The sequence below is a fragment of the Anolis sagrei genome, chromosome 3, assembly GCF_037176765.1.
Source record: "Anolis sagrei isolate rAnoSag1 chromosome 3, rAnoSag1.mat, whole genome shotgun sequence".
In the NCBI taxonomy this organism is placed as follows: Eukaryota; Metazoa; Chordata; class Lepidosauria; order Squamata; family Dactyloidae; genus Anolis; species Anolis sagrei.
Genome location: NC_090023.1, coordinates 204,009,024 through 204,024,771, shown reverse-complemented (window position 1 = coordinate 204,024,771; position 15,748 = coordinate 204,009,024). Strand labels below are relative to the sequence as shown.

General features: G+C 40.1%; 1 protein-coding gene and 1 long non-coding RNA gene across 2 annotated transcripts in view; one reads left to right on the top strand and one right to left on the bottom strand.

Annotated features, from left to right (window-relative positions):
* Positions 1–9,918, bottom strand: part of PDZD8 (PDZ domain containing 8) — a 47,966-nt gene extending 38,048 nt beyond the window's left edge. The window contains exon 1 of the mRNA XM_060768504.2: positions 8,755–9,918. Coding sequence (XP_060624487.2) covers positions 8,755–9,581 — 827 coding nt within the window. The 5' untranslated portion in view covers positions 9,582–9,918. The remainder of the gene's footprint in view (positions 1–8,754) is intronic.
* A 112-nt stretch (positions 9,919–10,030) lies between these two features.
* On the top strand, positions 10,031–15,229 carry LOC137096503 (uncharacterized). Its single transcript, XR_010909509.1, has 2 exons — positions 10,031–10,227; positions 14,795–15,229. It is a non-coding gene; the product is annotated as an uncharacterized lncRNA (long non-coding RNA).
* The last annotated feature ends 519 nt before the right edge of the window (positions 15,230–15,748 follow it).

Genomic DNA, 15,748 nt, shown 5'->3' with positions numbered 1-15,748 from the left:
AATACTCCTATTTATGAAGGCCAAAATTCAATTGTCTTTTTCAGCTATTGCATGACACTGTTGGCTCATGTTTAACTTGTTGCCCAGCTTCATTTAACCTTAGACCATGGTCCAGGAAGCCAAGTAATTCCTGATGGCACCATCTACAAAGACAATTGTTGAATTCTGTTATACTCCTCTCCCTTCCTGGGCCACATCCTCTAAATAGGAAAAAAAGAAAAAAAGATGACTTGGGCAGCAAGGCCAAGTTACAGGGATCAGCTGCAGGAGAGGGCTATTGTTTTCATGTCCTCCATGTGGAATTTCCAGAGTATTCTTATTGTCTATGAGGCAGGGGAAAGGAGGAGTAGATTACACTAACCTCTAGTTTGATTTAGAAGGGATTTACCTGTATTCTAATTCTTTCCTTTCATACCTAGCACAACTGAAAATACCCTGTGATTTATTTGTAGAAAAAGTTTCAGCAATAAATCACAGGTGATAAACTGAGAGAATATATAATGTTAAAATGTGTATTTAACCAGCACTTACATATGTGCTAGATGAAAGTGCTTCACAAGAGAGAAAGACATTTCATTTGAGTGCCATGTTACTAAACATGCACATTTTCAAAATAGATTTGAGGGTATAAAATCTTTAATATAACAGATGGTGACCCCAGAGAACTGCCCTAATTTAAGTAATTTTCTACAGCCAACAAGCATATTTATACATATTTTCCTGGGTACTACATTTACGTGCTAATGAGTTTTTCCTTGGGCAAATTACTTAGCATTTGATTCAGTCCTTAATAAAAGTCAATAAACCCTTTACAAAATATGTTCAAAGGCAATCTTATAGTATTAACTAGCTCTGAAGCAGAATTCAAAATCAAATATATAGTGAACTGATGATTCAATGTTCTTTTTCTATCAACTTCTTAAAACAGGCTGCCTTTTTTCTCAGCATTTTACATTAGTTTAACTCACAAATATTTGCACACATACACTAATTACTCTAGCCTCCAGCTTTTAGCTGTTCTCCCCTGAATTCAGCATTTCCCCTCAATGTGCCAGAGACCAGTACCACATTTATGTCCCATTAGCAGCACAAAAAATGGGGAGTAGGGGCGTACCAAAGACCAGAACTATCCAGAAAATTAACTCTACCAGAATTTTGTAATAATGCTAATAGTTTCTTTCAGAGATAGTCATGTTTTCCTGTAATTGCTGTTTTATTTTAATCTTTTCACATTCATCATTTAAATTCTTCTTTAAAGTGGAGTAACTGCTATCCTGTATTATTCAATGTGAAGTCATTTATAACTAGTCTGCCTATTATTTGTCCCTGTATTGTTGGATCATATACATTTGTAGCAAATGAAGTCTAGTCTTCTGCAATACTAAGTTCCTATGTGTACAATATAATCCACAATTTAATAATTAACTGTTTTGATTAGCTAAAACAGATGTTCCCCATAAATCAAACTGCAGATTCTATGCACAAACCTTATTGTTACATGCTTCCAATTTACAGAAATTCAAGTGTTTTCCTAGGAAAAATTAATTAGAAGTGTTTCCTTTCTCTAAGGCTGAAAGATTGTAACTTGTGCAAGATTACCAAATGGGTATGTCTGAGTGCAAACACAAGTCCTCATTTCCCAGAGTACTAATTCAGCAATTCAAACTTCTATGCCACACTCCCTCTGTGTATACAGATAGTACTTACAAAACATGCAAAAACCAAACAGAACTTTAGAAAAGGATTCTCTCTTCAGGCAACCAACTAAAATAAGTAAGAGCTGTTAGACAGTAGAATCATGCTGCCTCTGAGTGTTTTGGAGTCTCAAACTCTAGCGTTTTTTAAACAGAGTCTGGATGGTAATCTGTCGAGAATTCTTTGATTGTGTAAGGGGTTTGGACTAAATGGCCTTTGTGGTCTCCTCCAATTTTGTGATTCTATGAACTCAGAATCTGTTATGCTCAGATGTATCTTACATTCAAATAAGAATTAAGGTTAACAAGTGATGATGTAGAACAAGGATCCTCAAACTTTTTAAACAGAGGGCCAGGTCACAGTCCCTCAAAACTGTTGGAGGGCCAGATTATAATCTGAAAGAAAGAATGAATTCCTATGCACACTGCACATATCTTATTTATAGTGCAAAAAACACTTAAAACAATACAATAATTAAAATAAACATAAACTTATTAGTATTTCAATGGGAAATGTGGGCCTGCTTTTGAATGATGAGATAGGATTGTTGTTGTTGCTGTGTGCTTTCAAGTCATTTCAGATTTAGGGTGACCTTGAGCGAGGGCCGGGTAAATGAACTTGGAGGGCCGCATCTGGCCCCCGGGCCTTAGTTTGAGGACCCCTGATGTAGAATATGACACAAAGGTACATTTTCATGTCACAAGGTCATCTTTTTTAGAGACTGACATTATAAATTTATGATCAATATTTCATATGAATTAGATGCGACGATATAACAAATTTGCTTTTGTCTAGAGAAAGACAAGTTTTTAAACTAAAAAGCCACTGAAACGAATACTGGAATGAACTCTTACATTTACAATTATAATAACTGATTATGAAGATTTAAGTTTCTAGATTCCAGCTCACATTAGACACAGAGCTACAGGATGAAACAAAATACAGGCCAGGGATATTTTATCTAGAATTATTACTCATTAAACAAAGAACAGTTGTATGTCATACAGACTGAGTGTAGTGGAGGATAATACAATAACACTTAACCAAGATTCTGTATTTTTTGTTAAGACTGAAGTGGGTGAACTTTACCGATAATACAAAGATTCAAAAAGCCTAAGGAAATGAACTTGGAGCTAATCTGCATTAAGATGGTCTAAGTATGCATTGTTGCTAGAAAACATTTTTCAAAATGTCTTATTGAGCCAGAGCAAGGTTCAATCCATCAATTCTTTGTGACAACACCAGCAACTGCAAGTACTAGGTGATCCGTTAAAACTGTCATATTAGACTCCCTTCTGATAAATCTTGCTCTATGAAACCGACAGGTAGAGGGACAAAACCTTAGGGCGGAGATCTTGAAGGTCAGCACTATTACAGTCCCATAGGAAGCAACAGCAGAACTGAAAAAACCATGGGTATGGAGCAACAAGGGGAAAGTAGAGAATGCTACCAGTTTATGAGCAGCTTATTTCCACAAAGCCTGGCTTCTGCAATAGTCCTCTAAACTCATGGTGCTCTAGGAAGGCTGCCTTGGAAAATCACCAGTAGTATATAGGCAAATTTTCAAACTTTCTCTAAGCATCTTTAACTTCAAAAATCGATGCAAAGTCAAAAACTGTGGAAATGGAATATTTGGAGGCTGGCATTATACTCTCCAGATGATGACAGCATTATCTGTCTTCCACACTGTTGCCAAACACATCCTTGAAAAAAGTAAACCCTGATAGCATAACAGACATTGTCATCGTGGACTCATAAGATTCCAGAACAGATTTTTTTATAGGTGAACAAAATAGAACCAAAATCATTAAGAGGGTAGTAGGAAACTGATGCTACCTGAATGCATGACAACTCTGGAGTGCTTTCATAAGCTGCCCTGAGTCCCTTCGGGGAGGTGGTGGTGGGGTACAAATAAAGTTTATTATTATTATTATTATAACAACAATAGAAGGTTACATTTTTTAAAGAAACCACAAAAGTCAACACTTCACAGCAGTTTTCATATACATTTTAGGGACCATAGTCCTGAGACACATCACAGTGTTTGTGTGCACAAAAAGGGATGGCACATTTTACTAGTGGTAAACGTAAATGAATCGGACTGCTTTCAATCACCTGCAAAGACTCCTGTGGCACGTTAAGACTAACAACTGTTGTTTCGCATAAGCTTTTGCGGATTCAAATCCACACACCATGAAAGCTTATGCCAAATAAAACTGGTTAGATGTTAAGATGTCATAAGATTCTTTACAGCGGTTTCTGTGGCAACAGACTAAACAACTAGGCCTTCAAACAGAATCTCAGTACAAATTTTGTGTTTAAGAGACAAGCAGAAAAACAGTAAGAAAAGGATCAAAAGTTCCTTAATGTCACCGAAAGGGCAGTTGTCATTCAATAAAGAAACTAGGAGTACAAATGCAAAGCCCTTGGCACAGTGGAAAGGAGCTGAGAAACCAGATCATACTGTCCCCTTGCAATTGCAGTTATTCCACATATTTAGTAGAGGAATGGAGCATAACCTTAAAAACATGAAATCTTTAAAAATGAAAAGTTCTTGGTTGTTTTGGATAATTGTTGTCAAGTCAACCTTAGCTTACAGTGACCCTATAAAAGAGATCTCGGATTCATTTAAAGATCCTAGCTAAAAAATGTCCTGCCATTTTTAATTCTGTTCTGTTTCCTACCGTTGCATTCCAATAATTTATCAGCATGTTCTGTTTGTTCAATTTATTATCCCTTTGTCTCTGTAGCTGGAGAATAAATTAGGATTATGGTTTATTAATGGGTGTTCCCTGAAATCTTATTGATATGACTTGGTCAGGCTTTGCATTACATCCTTGCATTATATTTCTCCACACTATTACTGCCACACCATTTCTTCTTAGTTTTTCATCTCCTGAGTAAAAACCACTGTGTAATTATCTGACTCAAAATGTCGCATTTTCCTCCACTTTAGCTTGCTCATCTCAAGCACTACAATATTTATGCACTACACTTAGTTTATAATGTCTAGGTTCCTTTGATTCATCCTTTCCTATGCATTGGATCACTTTGGACTTTCCTTTCACTTCTGAGCACATCAATAGCTGAATATCCCTCCTGCCAGATGCATCCTAAACCACAGCGCTACTAATAGTTGTCCTCTGCTATCTACTAATATTATTATTATATTTATTTATATCCTGCTTTTTCTCTTCATCGGGAGACAAAAGAAGTAATTTGTTCAGTGCGAGTTTTGTATTCTGGTGCTCTCTTGCTTCATTTTGAATTTTCTCATCATAAGTGTTTTCATGGTAAATGACATTCATAGGTGGTTTTCCATGCCTCCTTCTGTATGGTATTGATAAGAATTAACTACAGTGCCACTGTCATTGTCTCTGCTAGTGTAACCCCCCCCCCCCCCCCTCCCAATGCTACTGCCCAGAAGCCAATTGGTAAATTTAATCTGGCTCCTCAGCAAATGCTTGTCTGACCCTGGAGAGTCTACCAGCAGCATTAGTGTCAACAACATGGCTTCTTGACTCAAAGGCACATGCAATCCCATCAACAAAAGGTAACACCATTAGTGGGTTATTGGTATTGTCTATAAAATCCCCAAAGAAAGAAAAGTGAGAATGAAGAATTTAAAGTGAAAATTCATTTAAGCAGACAAGAGTTCTTTCTTCCACAGATATATAAACCACACAGATATACGAGAGTCCTCACAACCTCTGAGGATGCCTGCCACAGATGTGGGCGAAACATCAGAAGAGAATGATTCTGGCACATGGCCATACAGCCCGGAAAACTCACAGCAACCCAGGTCACCATAAATTTAAGAAGAAAATAAAAAAAAATGTACGCATAGAAGTGGCTTGCACCAGGTGAGTAGAAAATTCAAGAAAACTTCTGAGATTTACAAAAATATTGTGCTCTTATTACTGTAGTTTCAAAAATTCACTTCATTCAAAATCAATTCAAGCATCCTTGCCCAACAGTCTTGGCACACTGACACTTTCCTCTGAGTATCTATAGGCTAAGTATGCAGAACCTGTGGCTCTCCAGAAGTTGTTTGCCTACAATCTCAGTCCACTTGCTACGCTAGCCAGGACTAGAGACTAGAATTCAACATTTGGAGATTCTGCATTCCTGTCATAAGCAAAGAATACAGAATATCAAGACAGATGCAGAGAAAGCATTCATAATTTCCCCAAAGAACCTAGCAGCTCACAAAGTAAAAGGGATTATGAGTTTTTCCATTAGGCTTTCACAGTAAAGTGCACCTTTTTCTAGACAAGACTATAGAGAAAGGTAAAAACAAAGTTTTCTCTTCCTTTCCTTTTAAAGAATTATAACATAAAATTGTTAGACTCTAATTTAACCCTTGCATGATCAGCAAAGTAAAATTAGAGCATCCTTCAATACATGGCTCTCCAACCTTTGGTTAAAGACCTCTAATAATGGAAGTTTGCCTGTGGTAAATGATTCCAACACAACTCTGTTCTTATTTAAAAGTTTATTCTAACAATGATTGATATGTAGCTTTTTTATAACTTAAGAACATGAATTCTAGTCTTGCCTTCTTAGACAGCAGAGAGCAAGTCCTTGCTATCTTTTCTCCAAAAGTCTTTCAAAAGTGAGTTTATTACTGAAAGAGTTGAACAAATCCATGCTGTCTTGTACTTATCACTGCACTATTATCAAAGTGCTTGTAAAATGACCTCTTTATGATCTGTTCTTGTATCAAAGTCCAACAGGCTGTCTGTAGTTCCCCTGACCTCCTTTTCAGCCTTTTCAAGAGTGGGACGATTCACATCTCGCTCATGCTCCCTGATTGTTCATAGTGATTACAAAAGTACAGCAATACTTGTGCAAGCTTGCAAAATCTTCCATGGGGGGGGGAGGGGGGGGAAGAGAATGGCAAAATAAGAGCCTTTTCTCATTTCATCACACCTACCAAGCAACAGACCTAGTGTTTCTTTCATCTTCTTTAAAATGTACAGGAAACGGCTATCTGTCATTCTTATACCTGTTAGATCTGCTCTATGACTTTTGACTTTTGACTTATCCGACTTTCCCTTTCATTTATTATAGATGCTTGTACAATTTTGCTAATAGACATTTTCTATAATCATACCGATACTTTAGATGCTCTATTTTCACTTTCTCATTAGAATTATCTGCAATTAGTAATAAATTCTGTCCTAAACATTCTTCACCTGTTAGAATAAAATCTCAAATTTCATTTTTAACAATGTACTGAAATTTGCCTTCCTGATAAACAAGATACATGTTTGGCCTATGTTTAGCAAAAGAGATCGAGAAATCAGATGCTGCAAGATAAGCAGTGACCTACTAGTTGGAACTCTCTTCAAACGTCTAGTACAATTTTAGAACCCCTCATCATCCTAAATTACAAAATCCTATACTATCCACATGAGTGGCTGATATTGGGACAACTTTGTTTTCTGATGGTTCAATGTTCTAAAACTTTATTTCAAGCCAAAAATAATGTATTAAAAAGTTAATAAAACTACCATCAGGCTATGTGTATACAAAATATAAATGAATTTTGTGTTTAGACCTGTACATATAAACAAAAATCCAAAATAATTTAAAATTCAAAACACTTCTGGGCTCAAGAATTTCAGATAAGGAATACTCAGCCAGTCCAGACATGGCAATCATGGAGTTCCCAAACACTGTTGGGACTCCCAATCCCAGCATTCTTTACTGTTGGCTGTGTTGGATAGTGCCACATAGTTTTCATCCCTGGTCTAATATGAGGTGTATGGCTCAGTGATGCAACTAGATGGCTGGCTACTAAAATACGTCATAGAATTATAGCTTCATGAATGTGTATGCAAGCCACGCCCACAGACACCTTCAGAAAGTGTGGTCTGTGCATCTTTGAAACACCCCCTCATACTTTCTCAGTGATGTAACCAGATGGCTGACTACTAAGATATGCTGTATAGTTTTGTGAATGTGGATACAAGCCATGCTCACTGAGCCACACTGAGTCCTTCAGGAGATGGTAGCGAGGTATAAATAAAGGTTTATTATTATTATTACCTTCAGAAAATGTGGTCTATGCACTTTTGAAACACCCCCGAATACTTCCTCCTCATACTAGATGGCTGGCTTCTAAAATACATTGTATTATAGTGGTTCCCAACCTGTGGTCTGTGGACCATCAATGGCCTGCAATAAATAAAATTTGGACTGCGGCCTCACCATCACTACACCATTGCAATGAGAGTGACTGGTCTTGCAAAACCTTCTTATAATACTGAGGCTTATTAAATATGGCTTTCTGTGGGCGAGAAGATGGCGACTACTGGACGGCATATGTTCTGTATTAGCAACTAGAGCTGATGTGGTCTATCCAATGCAATTTTCTGAAGTTGACCAAAAACTGATTCATAACCCTTTTGGTATGGGGAGTGGTCCCTGGTCAGGGTAGTCCCTGGTCAAAAAAAGTTTGGGAACCACTGCTGTAGAGTCATAGTTTTGTGAATGTGGATGCAAGCCACAATCACTGACAACTTCAGAAAATGTGGTCTGTGCACCTCTGAACCCCCCCCCCCCATACTTCCTTGCTTTCCTTCTGCTTCCTCGCCCACCAAATGTAGATTGTTCTGTGTTTTAATTGCTTATATGCTTAGATTGTTTATATTTTTATGAGATGTGTTTAATTTAAATTTTAATCTATTACATTTGGCCCGGCCATTGGTTTTTAAATGCTCGTGTGTCACTGTTGATTGTTTATTTTGTGTTTATGTGATTTTTATATTAATTGTATTGTATTGATTGTTGTTATTGCTTTTGTTTATTGATGTATTGTGGGCTTAGCCTCATGTAAGCTGCACTGAGTCCTTTGGGGAGATGGTAGCAGAGTATACATAAAGTTTATTATTATTATTATTATTGTTGTTGTTGTTGTTGTTTACCTGTGTGGCATTGAATTTTTGCCGGATTTGTAAGCCACCTTGAGTCCCTTCCCAGGTCGAGAAAGGTGGGGTAGAAAGGAAGTAAATAAAAATAAATAAATAAATATCCTCTCTCTCGAGATCTTACCTGATTTTATAGTGAGGTAAAGTATGCTTGCGCTTAATCACTTTCTTGAACTGACTGACTATGATGGAAGTGAGTTGTGGCAAGGGCCTCCCTTCAAATTGCGACTTGACCTCCAGGTCGATCACCGGTTCGTCCACGAAACAGAAGGACCAGTGCGTGAAGGGCAAGCGGGTGAAGACCAGCCTCAGGCGACCCACCACCCTGGAGATCTTGGCGAAGAGGTAGGCCGACTTGCCGAAGACCAGGTCGGCGTCGATGGCCAGGTGGAAGCCCCCCTGGTACTCGAGGTCCAGCTCGAAGTCCAGCTCCTCGGGGCAGCCGTCCTCGCTGCAGGTCACTGGCCGGAGGATCTTGATGTTCTTGAGGAGGGGCACCACGTTGCCTAAGGAGACGTCGCGCAGGCTCAGCCCCTCCAGGACTTTGCCCGTCACCTTGGTCTGGAGCAGCTCCTCGAACTCCACCTTGATCTTCCTGGTGACCCAGTGTCGGAGCAGGGACGTGTCCTTGAGCTCCCTGAAGAGGAAGAGGTTGATGGTATTGAGCCAGTAGAGGGTCTCCTCGGTGCACTCCACCGAGGAGAGCGACTCCTGGAGCGAGGGCTGTTGCGAGGCCGGCTTGGGCTCCGCGGAGAAGCTGATGAAGCCGGCTAGGTACTCCCTGAGGCTGGTGTCCGGCACCACGCGGGGCGAGAAGGCGCTGGGGCCCGGCCTCGAGATAGAGCCCTCGGGGGCTTCCGGGGGCCTCCGGTAGAAGAGCAGCACCTGGGCCAGGAGCGTGAGGATGGAGCCCAGCAGGGCCGAGAACAGGATCCCATACACCGACAGCATGGCCCCGCCGAGGCCCCACCTCCCTCTCCGAGAGGCCTCCCTGCCTGCGGCCCTCGCCTCCGCCTCACGCCTCACGCCGCCGCCGCGCCCGGCAACGAAGGAGGAGACGGCGGCGCCGGCGCCACGACTACCGGCGGCGCCACGGCCCCAAACCCCGCCTCCTCCATCTTGCGGCCTGGCGGGGCGGCCTCAGGCGCCGGCCACGACCCGCTCCTTCACGCAACAACAGCAAGGGGGCACATCCGGGTCTTTTCCCTGACTCTCTTGTCTCCGCGCGCTTCCCCAGCAGAAGGCACCAACTGCCTCTCTCTCCCCCCCCCCTCCTCGTGCTCTGATTGGAGGAGCCCGGCGGGTTACGTCATAGGGCACGCCATGCCGCGCGCTGAGCTCATAATACTGCGGAAAGAGGAAGGGGCCTCGCGCGCGGCGGTGGGGGGGAGGGGTGGTAGAGGAGGGGGAGGAGGAGGAGGAGTGGGAGGGGTCACGACGGGGAGGGAAAAAACACATTGTGGAATGTGAGCATGCGCACTCCTGGCCTGTGCGCTCCCGGCTGCCCTTTTTGTTCCTTCACCTGCTACAGCAGGCATGAGCAAACTTCGGCCCTCCAGGTGTTTTGGACTTCAACTCCCACAATTCCTAACAGCCGGTAGGAATTGATATCCACAGGCCTGTGGACAATTTTAATAGAAAGGAAGAAACTATGAAAATGAACAAAATCTATTTTCAAAGAAAACTTCTAAAACAGGACAATAAATAAAGAGCAATACTAAAAAAAAAACACACAAAAAAGAGGAATCCCAGACAAGAAACAATGAGGGCCAGCTAACACCTTCTAACAAAGGATCTCCCCAGGCAGCAATCAGCCAGGCTTTGAAGCTACAAGGGCATTCAATGCTTTTTTTTTGGTCTCAGGAGCAACTTGAGAAACTGCAAGTCGCTTCTGGTGCGAGAGAATTGGCCATCTGCAAGGACATTGCCCAGGGGACGCCCAGATGCTTTTGATGTTTTACCATCCTTATGGGAGGCTTCTCTCATATCCCCGCATAGGGAGTTGGACCTGACAGAGGGAGCTCATCCGTGCTCTCCCCGGATTCTAACCTATGACCTGTAGGTCTTCAGTCCTGCCAGCACAAGGGTTTAACCCATTGCACCATCGGGGGCTCTGGTCCAGAAGTTAAATCCCACTGATTTTAAGAAATCTCCTTTTCAAGAAAGTGGTCATTGGATTGCAATCTGAAAACAATGCATAGAAAGAAATTATTATTTTATACCAGCCAAATTACGGCATATTCTACTCTACTCTTGAACCTGTTGGGTAACTTTATTAGAAAATTGATTGTGTCTTATTTCCCTCCTCTAGCACCACAAAAGAATTGCCATATTTACTGTTTTATGCAGACGTAAAGTATATTCCAGATTGCTATCTGCCTTCTCAGATCTGCATTGTGTAGAGTTAGCGCTCTGTATCCGCGGATTCTGAATGCATGGGTTAAATACATACATATATATGTAATCCAAAAGGCAAACTTTGATTTCACCATTTTGATTTATACAAATCCATGTATTTTAATATCTACAGGGCACAGTACGTGAGGTCTTGGAACCAAACTCCTGCAGATACCAAGGGCTCACATTATACCTATTTCAAAAGACATCCTCTCTGAATATAATTTTCACTGTGCAACAATTTCTAGAAAATTTTTGGGAACAAAAACAACCTCTGTACATGGCATTCATTGACCTTGCAAAGGCCTTCAGTACAATGAATCACAGTGCTCTTTGGACCATCTTCCAAAAACTGGATGCCCTGATAAAAATGTGAATATCCTGCGAGCAATTGGACAGCAATGGCTCCCTAAGTGACCCATTTAAAGGGGGATCAGGTATCAAACAAGGATGTAACTTATTTCCCATCTTTATAGCTATGATTCTGCGCCTTGTTGACGGGAAGATTCCCACTGGTCACTCCTGACATGGGGGGAAAAAATCTTATGGACAATGTATTGGATTAGGTTCCAAGAATAGTTTGAGGTTTTGTCAAGATTTCTCTTATGTAGGTTTGGACAGAGGTTTGTGCGGGTGTCTTTTTAAAAAAATAAATGTGTACATTCCTCCAGTACTGATTTTTTTATTTTAAAAAAAATGTAGGTTCTTGTGGGTTTTTTCGGGCTATAGAGCCATGTTCTAGAGGCATTTCTCCTGACGTTTCGCCTGCATCTATGGCAAGCATCCTCAGAGGCAGTGAGGTCCGTTGGAATTAGGACAATGGGTCTATATATCTGTGGAATGGCCGGGGTGGGGCAAGGAGCCCTTCCCTGCTGCAGTTAGGTGTGAATGTTTCAGCTGATCACCTTCATTAGCATTAGAAGGCCTGCCTGAGCCTGGGAAAATCTCTTGCTGGGAGGTGTTAATCTGTGCCTGGTTGTTTCCTCTCTGTAGTTTTGCTGTTGTAATTTTAGAGTTTTTTAATACCGGTAGCCAGATTTTGTTCATTTTCATGGTCTCTTCCTTTCTGTTGAAATTGTCCACATGCTTGGGTTTTTTCGGGCTATAGAGCCTCTAGAACATGGCTCTATAGCCCAAAAAAACCCACAAGAACCTAGTGATTCCAGCCATGAAAGCCTTCGACAATACAAAAAAAAAGTGTTTAAACACCCACTGTTTGTTTTTTCTGAAAAACTATAATGTCTGTGCAACAGACCAGGGTTCTGGATACTTTATATGCAAGGATTAATTTGATGACCGCGATGCATTTCTAGATTCAAGTGAATGTTTGTTGAACTGCTTTTTAGAACTACAATCCTAAAATTGTCAAGCTGCTACTGAAAACTATTTTGAGGCTGAAAAAATGTTGAATATACTGGCCTATTCAATTGGAACGGACTATTAAGAGTACAGGCAGTCCCTAAGTTACAAACAAGATAGGCTCTGTAGGTTGTTCTTAAGTTGAATTTGTATGTAAGTCAGAACAGGTACATTTTTAAAGTGTTGCTCCAGCCAGATATAGATATATAGATATAGTTATCTTTGGATTGCACAGGTAAGAGTTAACACCCATATGGTGCATCATTTGCTGTTTGTGTCCCTATTCTGAATATTTCACCTCGATTTCTGTCCCTGTGATAACTGGATTTTGTAAAATGTGGCTTGTTGTGGAAACTAGGATTGCTGAGAAAGCCTCAGTGGAGGCACCTTTTCCTCGTGATAACTATTTCAGGAGTAGATTTCCCTTCCTAGGGGGAGATTTCTCTCTCTTCCTGTTGTCTCAGTCCTGTTCTTAACTATGAGTCATTTGTAACTCAGATGTTTGTACTTCAGGGACTATTTTTTAATTATCATGTCAGAAGCGAATTGAGGGTACAGTTATAATGTATTTTAAAGAACACAAACTTGCCATTATACTTGATTTCCTTTGACCAGAAGCTGGCCACTTGGAGTGTCTCTGGAGAACTAGTAATAAACTTGGGGACTGTCTGTACTTTATTACTAGTTTTCCAGACTCTGCACCATCTTACTTTTTCTGAAACATTGATATGTTACTACTATTGACTTTCAGTTATAACTAGTTTGAAACCACCTAGATTCGAATATGTTTCTGAAATCTTGGAAAAATAGCAAGACACCCCCAGTGCATTAAATGCAAACAGCCCAAGCATTGAGTTAAGCAGTATTGGGACCTGATCCCAATGTAATCTTACAAGACTGGGGAAAAAAAGTCTGGGAAGTTTGGAAGTTTTTCCAGCCAGTTAGCAGAACAGGAAAAAAACTGCATATTTGTACAGCCCTTAATTGCCCAAATAGAGAACACGGAGTGATTTTTATCAGTTTTAGAATTGTTTCGATTATATGGGGAATTATTTTCATAGTTATTACAAACATGGATGTCTAGATGTTATACATCATTAGGCTTAGAATGGATCGGTTGCCTCAATAAAGGAGTGAATTACAAGGAAGAAGCTTTCTAAAATAAATTAGGAGAAGAATAGATGGCAATGCATGTTTTACAACTTTAGATAAATATGAGATATTGGTGGATCAAATCCATCAAGTGCTATGTTGTATTATACCTTCTAAATAGTTTATCTTGCTTTGACTCAGGGAGAAGATACATATATTTCACATTAATACAATTTAGACGAGGGAAAGGGGACTTCCATCAACCTTGACATAGCCAAAAGTTAAGGACTATGGAAGTTACAGTCCAATAAAATCTGAATGGCCATATGAATTGTTTCAAGATGTGCCTATACAGTCCGTAAAACACAGAAAATACAACAATATTCCACACATGCAGCTTTATTTAAGGGTTCACGCTATTGCTGACATTTGTTTTGTACAGCGGTGCTGTTTTCAACAATCCTCTATGCATGTCAGTAGAAAACATAAGAAAGGAAGTAAGAAAGGTGACATTTTTGGAATCAGTAGATCTAATATACTCAGAAATAGGCCAAATATTACATTTTCAGTGTAATGACACTGTGATCAATAAGTGTTAGATGTCCCACAACCTTGGATGTGTTTCCATATTTCACTGACTTCCTGGCTTGTGAATACCATAGAATTGACTCTATATGTCCAGCAAATTTTATGTGGACAACAATAACATGAGGGAAAGGGTTCACCACTATGGCAGCACTCATTATTCTTCCCTGCAACAGCTGGCAAAGCACTCATTAGAGGAAAAATCTTCATGATTTAACCATGGAGTGCCAGTAAAAGTCCTGAGGAATATTGCAATTGAATTTTGTTTCTATTTTTAAGGAAGCATTTTTTTTAAATTAAAAAAACCTCCTTTTGAAATTGCTAAGAGGCAATGTGTGTTCTGCTAGGAAACAGATGCCGGGAAAGATCAGCAGTACAGGACTAATGCCCTTCTGTCCTTCTTGTGGACTTTCCATTACCGTGGTCACTGAAGTCCAGAATGCTACACCAGACAGGCATTTGGTCTGATCCATCAGGGCTGTTCTTGTAATGATTAAACTATTGGATTACTAGTCTGTTAGATTGCAGCAGGATACCCATATCAGCAGAGGATACATTCCCAGCTAAGTCATGGTTACCTGAAACCACAAATATAGCTAAACACCATTACATTATTTGGGCTTCTGGTCCAATCATATCATGGAGATGCCCAGGAGCACCTAGGAATTTTTTGAGATAGTAAAACTTAATAGTACTTAACTTAATAGTAAAACTTTATTTGTATTCTGCAGGAGGACTCAGGGAAGATTCCAACATACAAAAAGGCAAACATTCAATGTCATATCATTCCTCGGCTGTGGAATGCCTTACCTGTAGATGTCAGACAGGCCCCTTCGCTGTTGGCGTTCCGGAGGAAGGTTAAGACTTGGCTTTACAAACAAGCGTTTGGCTAAACAGTGCAACTGAATACAGGAAGACGGTAAAATCGAACATAGGAAAATGGTACAAGGATTATGAGAACGGATTCTGATTTGCTGTTGAGGCGTTATGATATGATAATGATTGTTTTTTGATTTTGTCTGTTATGTATAATGTGTTTTAATGGCTTATGATACTGTTGTGATAACCTGTATTATGTAAACCGCATTGAGTCACCTAATTGGGCTGAGAAAAGCGGTATAGAAATAAAGCAAATAAATAAATAAATAAATCCTTTCTATAAATTTGCCAAGTCATCCAGAGCAACTTTGTGGCATCACCAGGAGGATCTAGCAAATTCTTGGATACACAAATGTTCTCCAAATGCAGGTAAGTGAAACCACAGGTATTGGTTCTGCAGTTATGGTGGTCCTATTGAATTAGTTTAGTTAGGAGTCCCATTAATATCAATCACTGGGCTAATTTGATTGCAGCACTAAAGTGAGGTTAAAGTAGTGTGCAAAAGAGCTTTGGTTTCACATGTTCCTTTCCTATCAAGCCCAAGTCAAAATGAGAGTGGAAGCATTTGTTTCCATTTTGAGTTAACCAGTTTACAATTACTGTATATCAGAAATCTAATTCATTCTTAATTTCAGTCAGGATTTATGGAAGGAGTGAACAGAATGCATCCCTCTAGATCAGGCATGGACAAACTTTTACCCTCCAGGTGTTTTGGACTTTAATTCCCATAATTCCTTACTGTTGGGGTTTCATCCCTGGCTGCACAAGTCTCTAGCCCTCAATGAGTAGTTAGCTCAGATAGATTA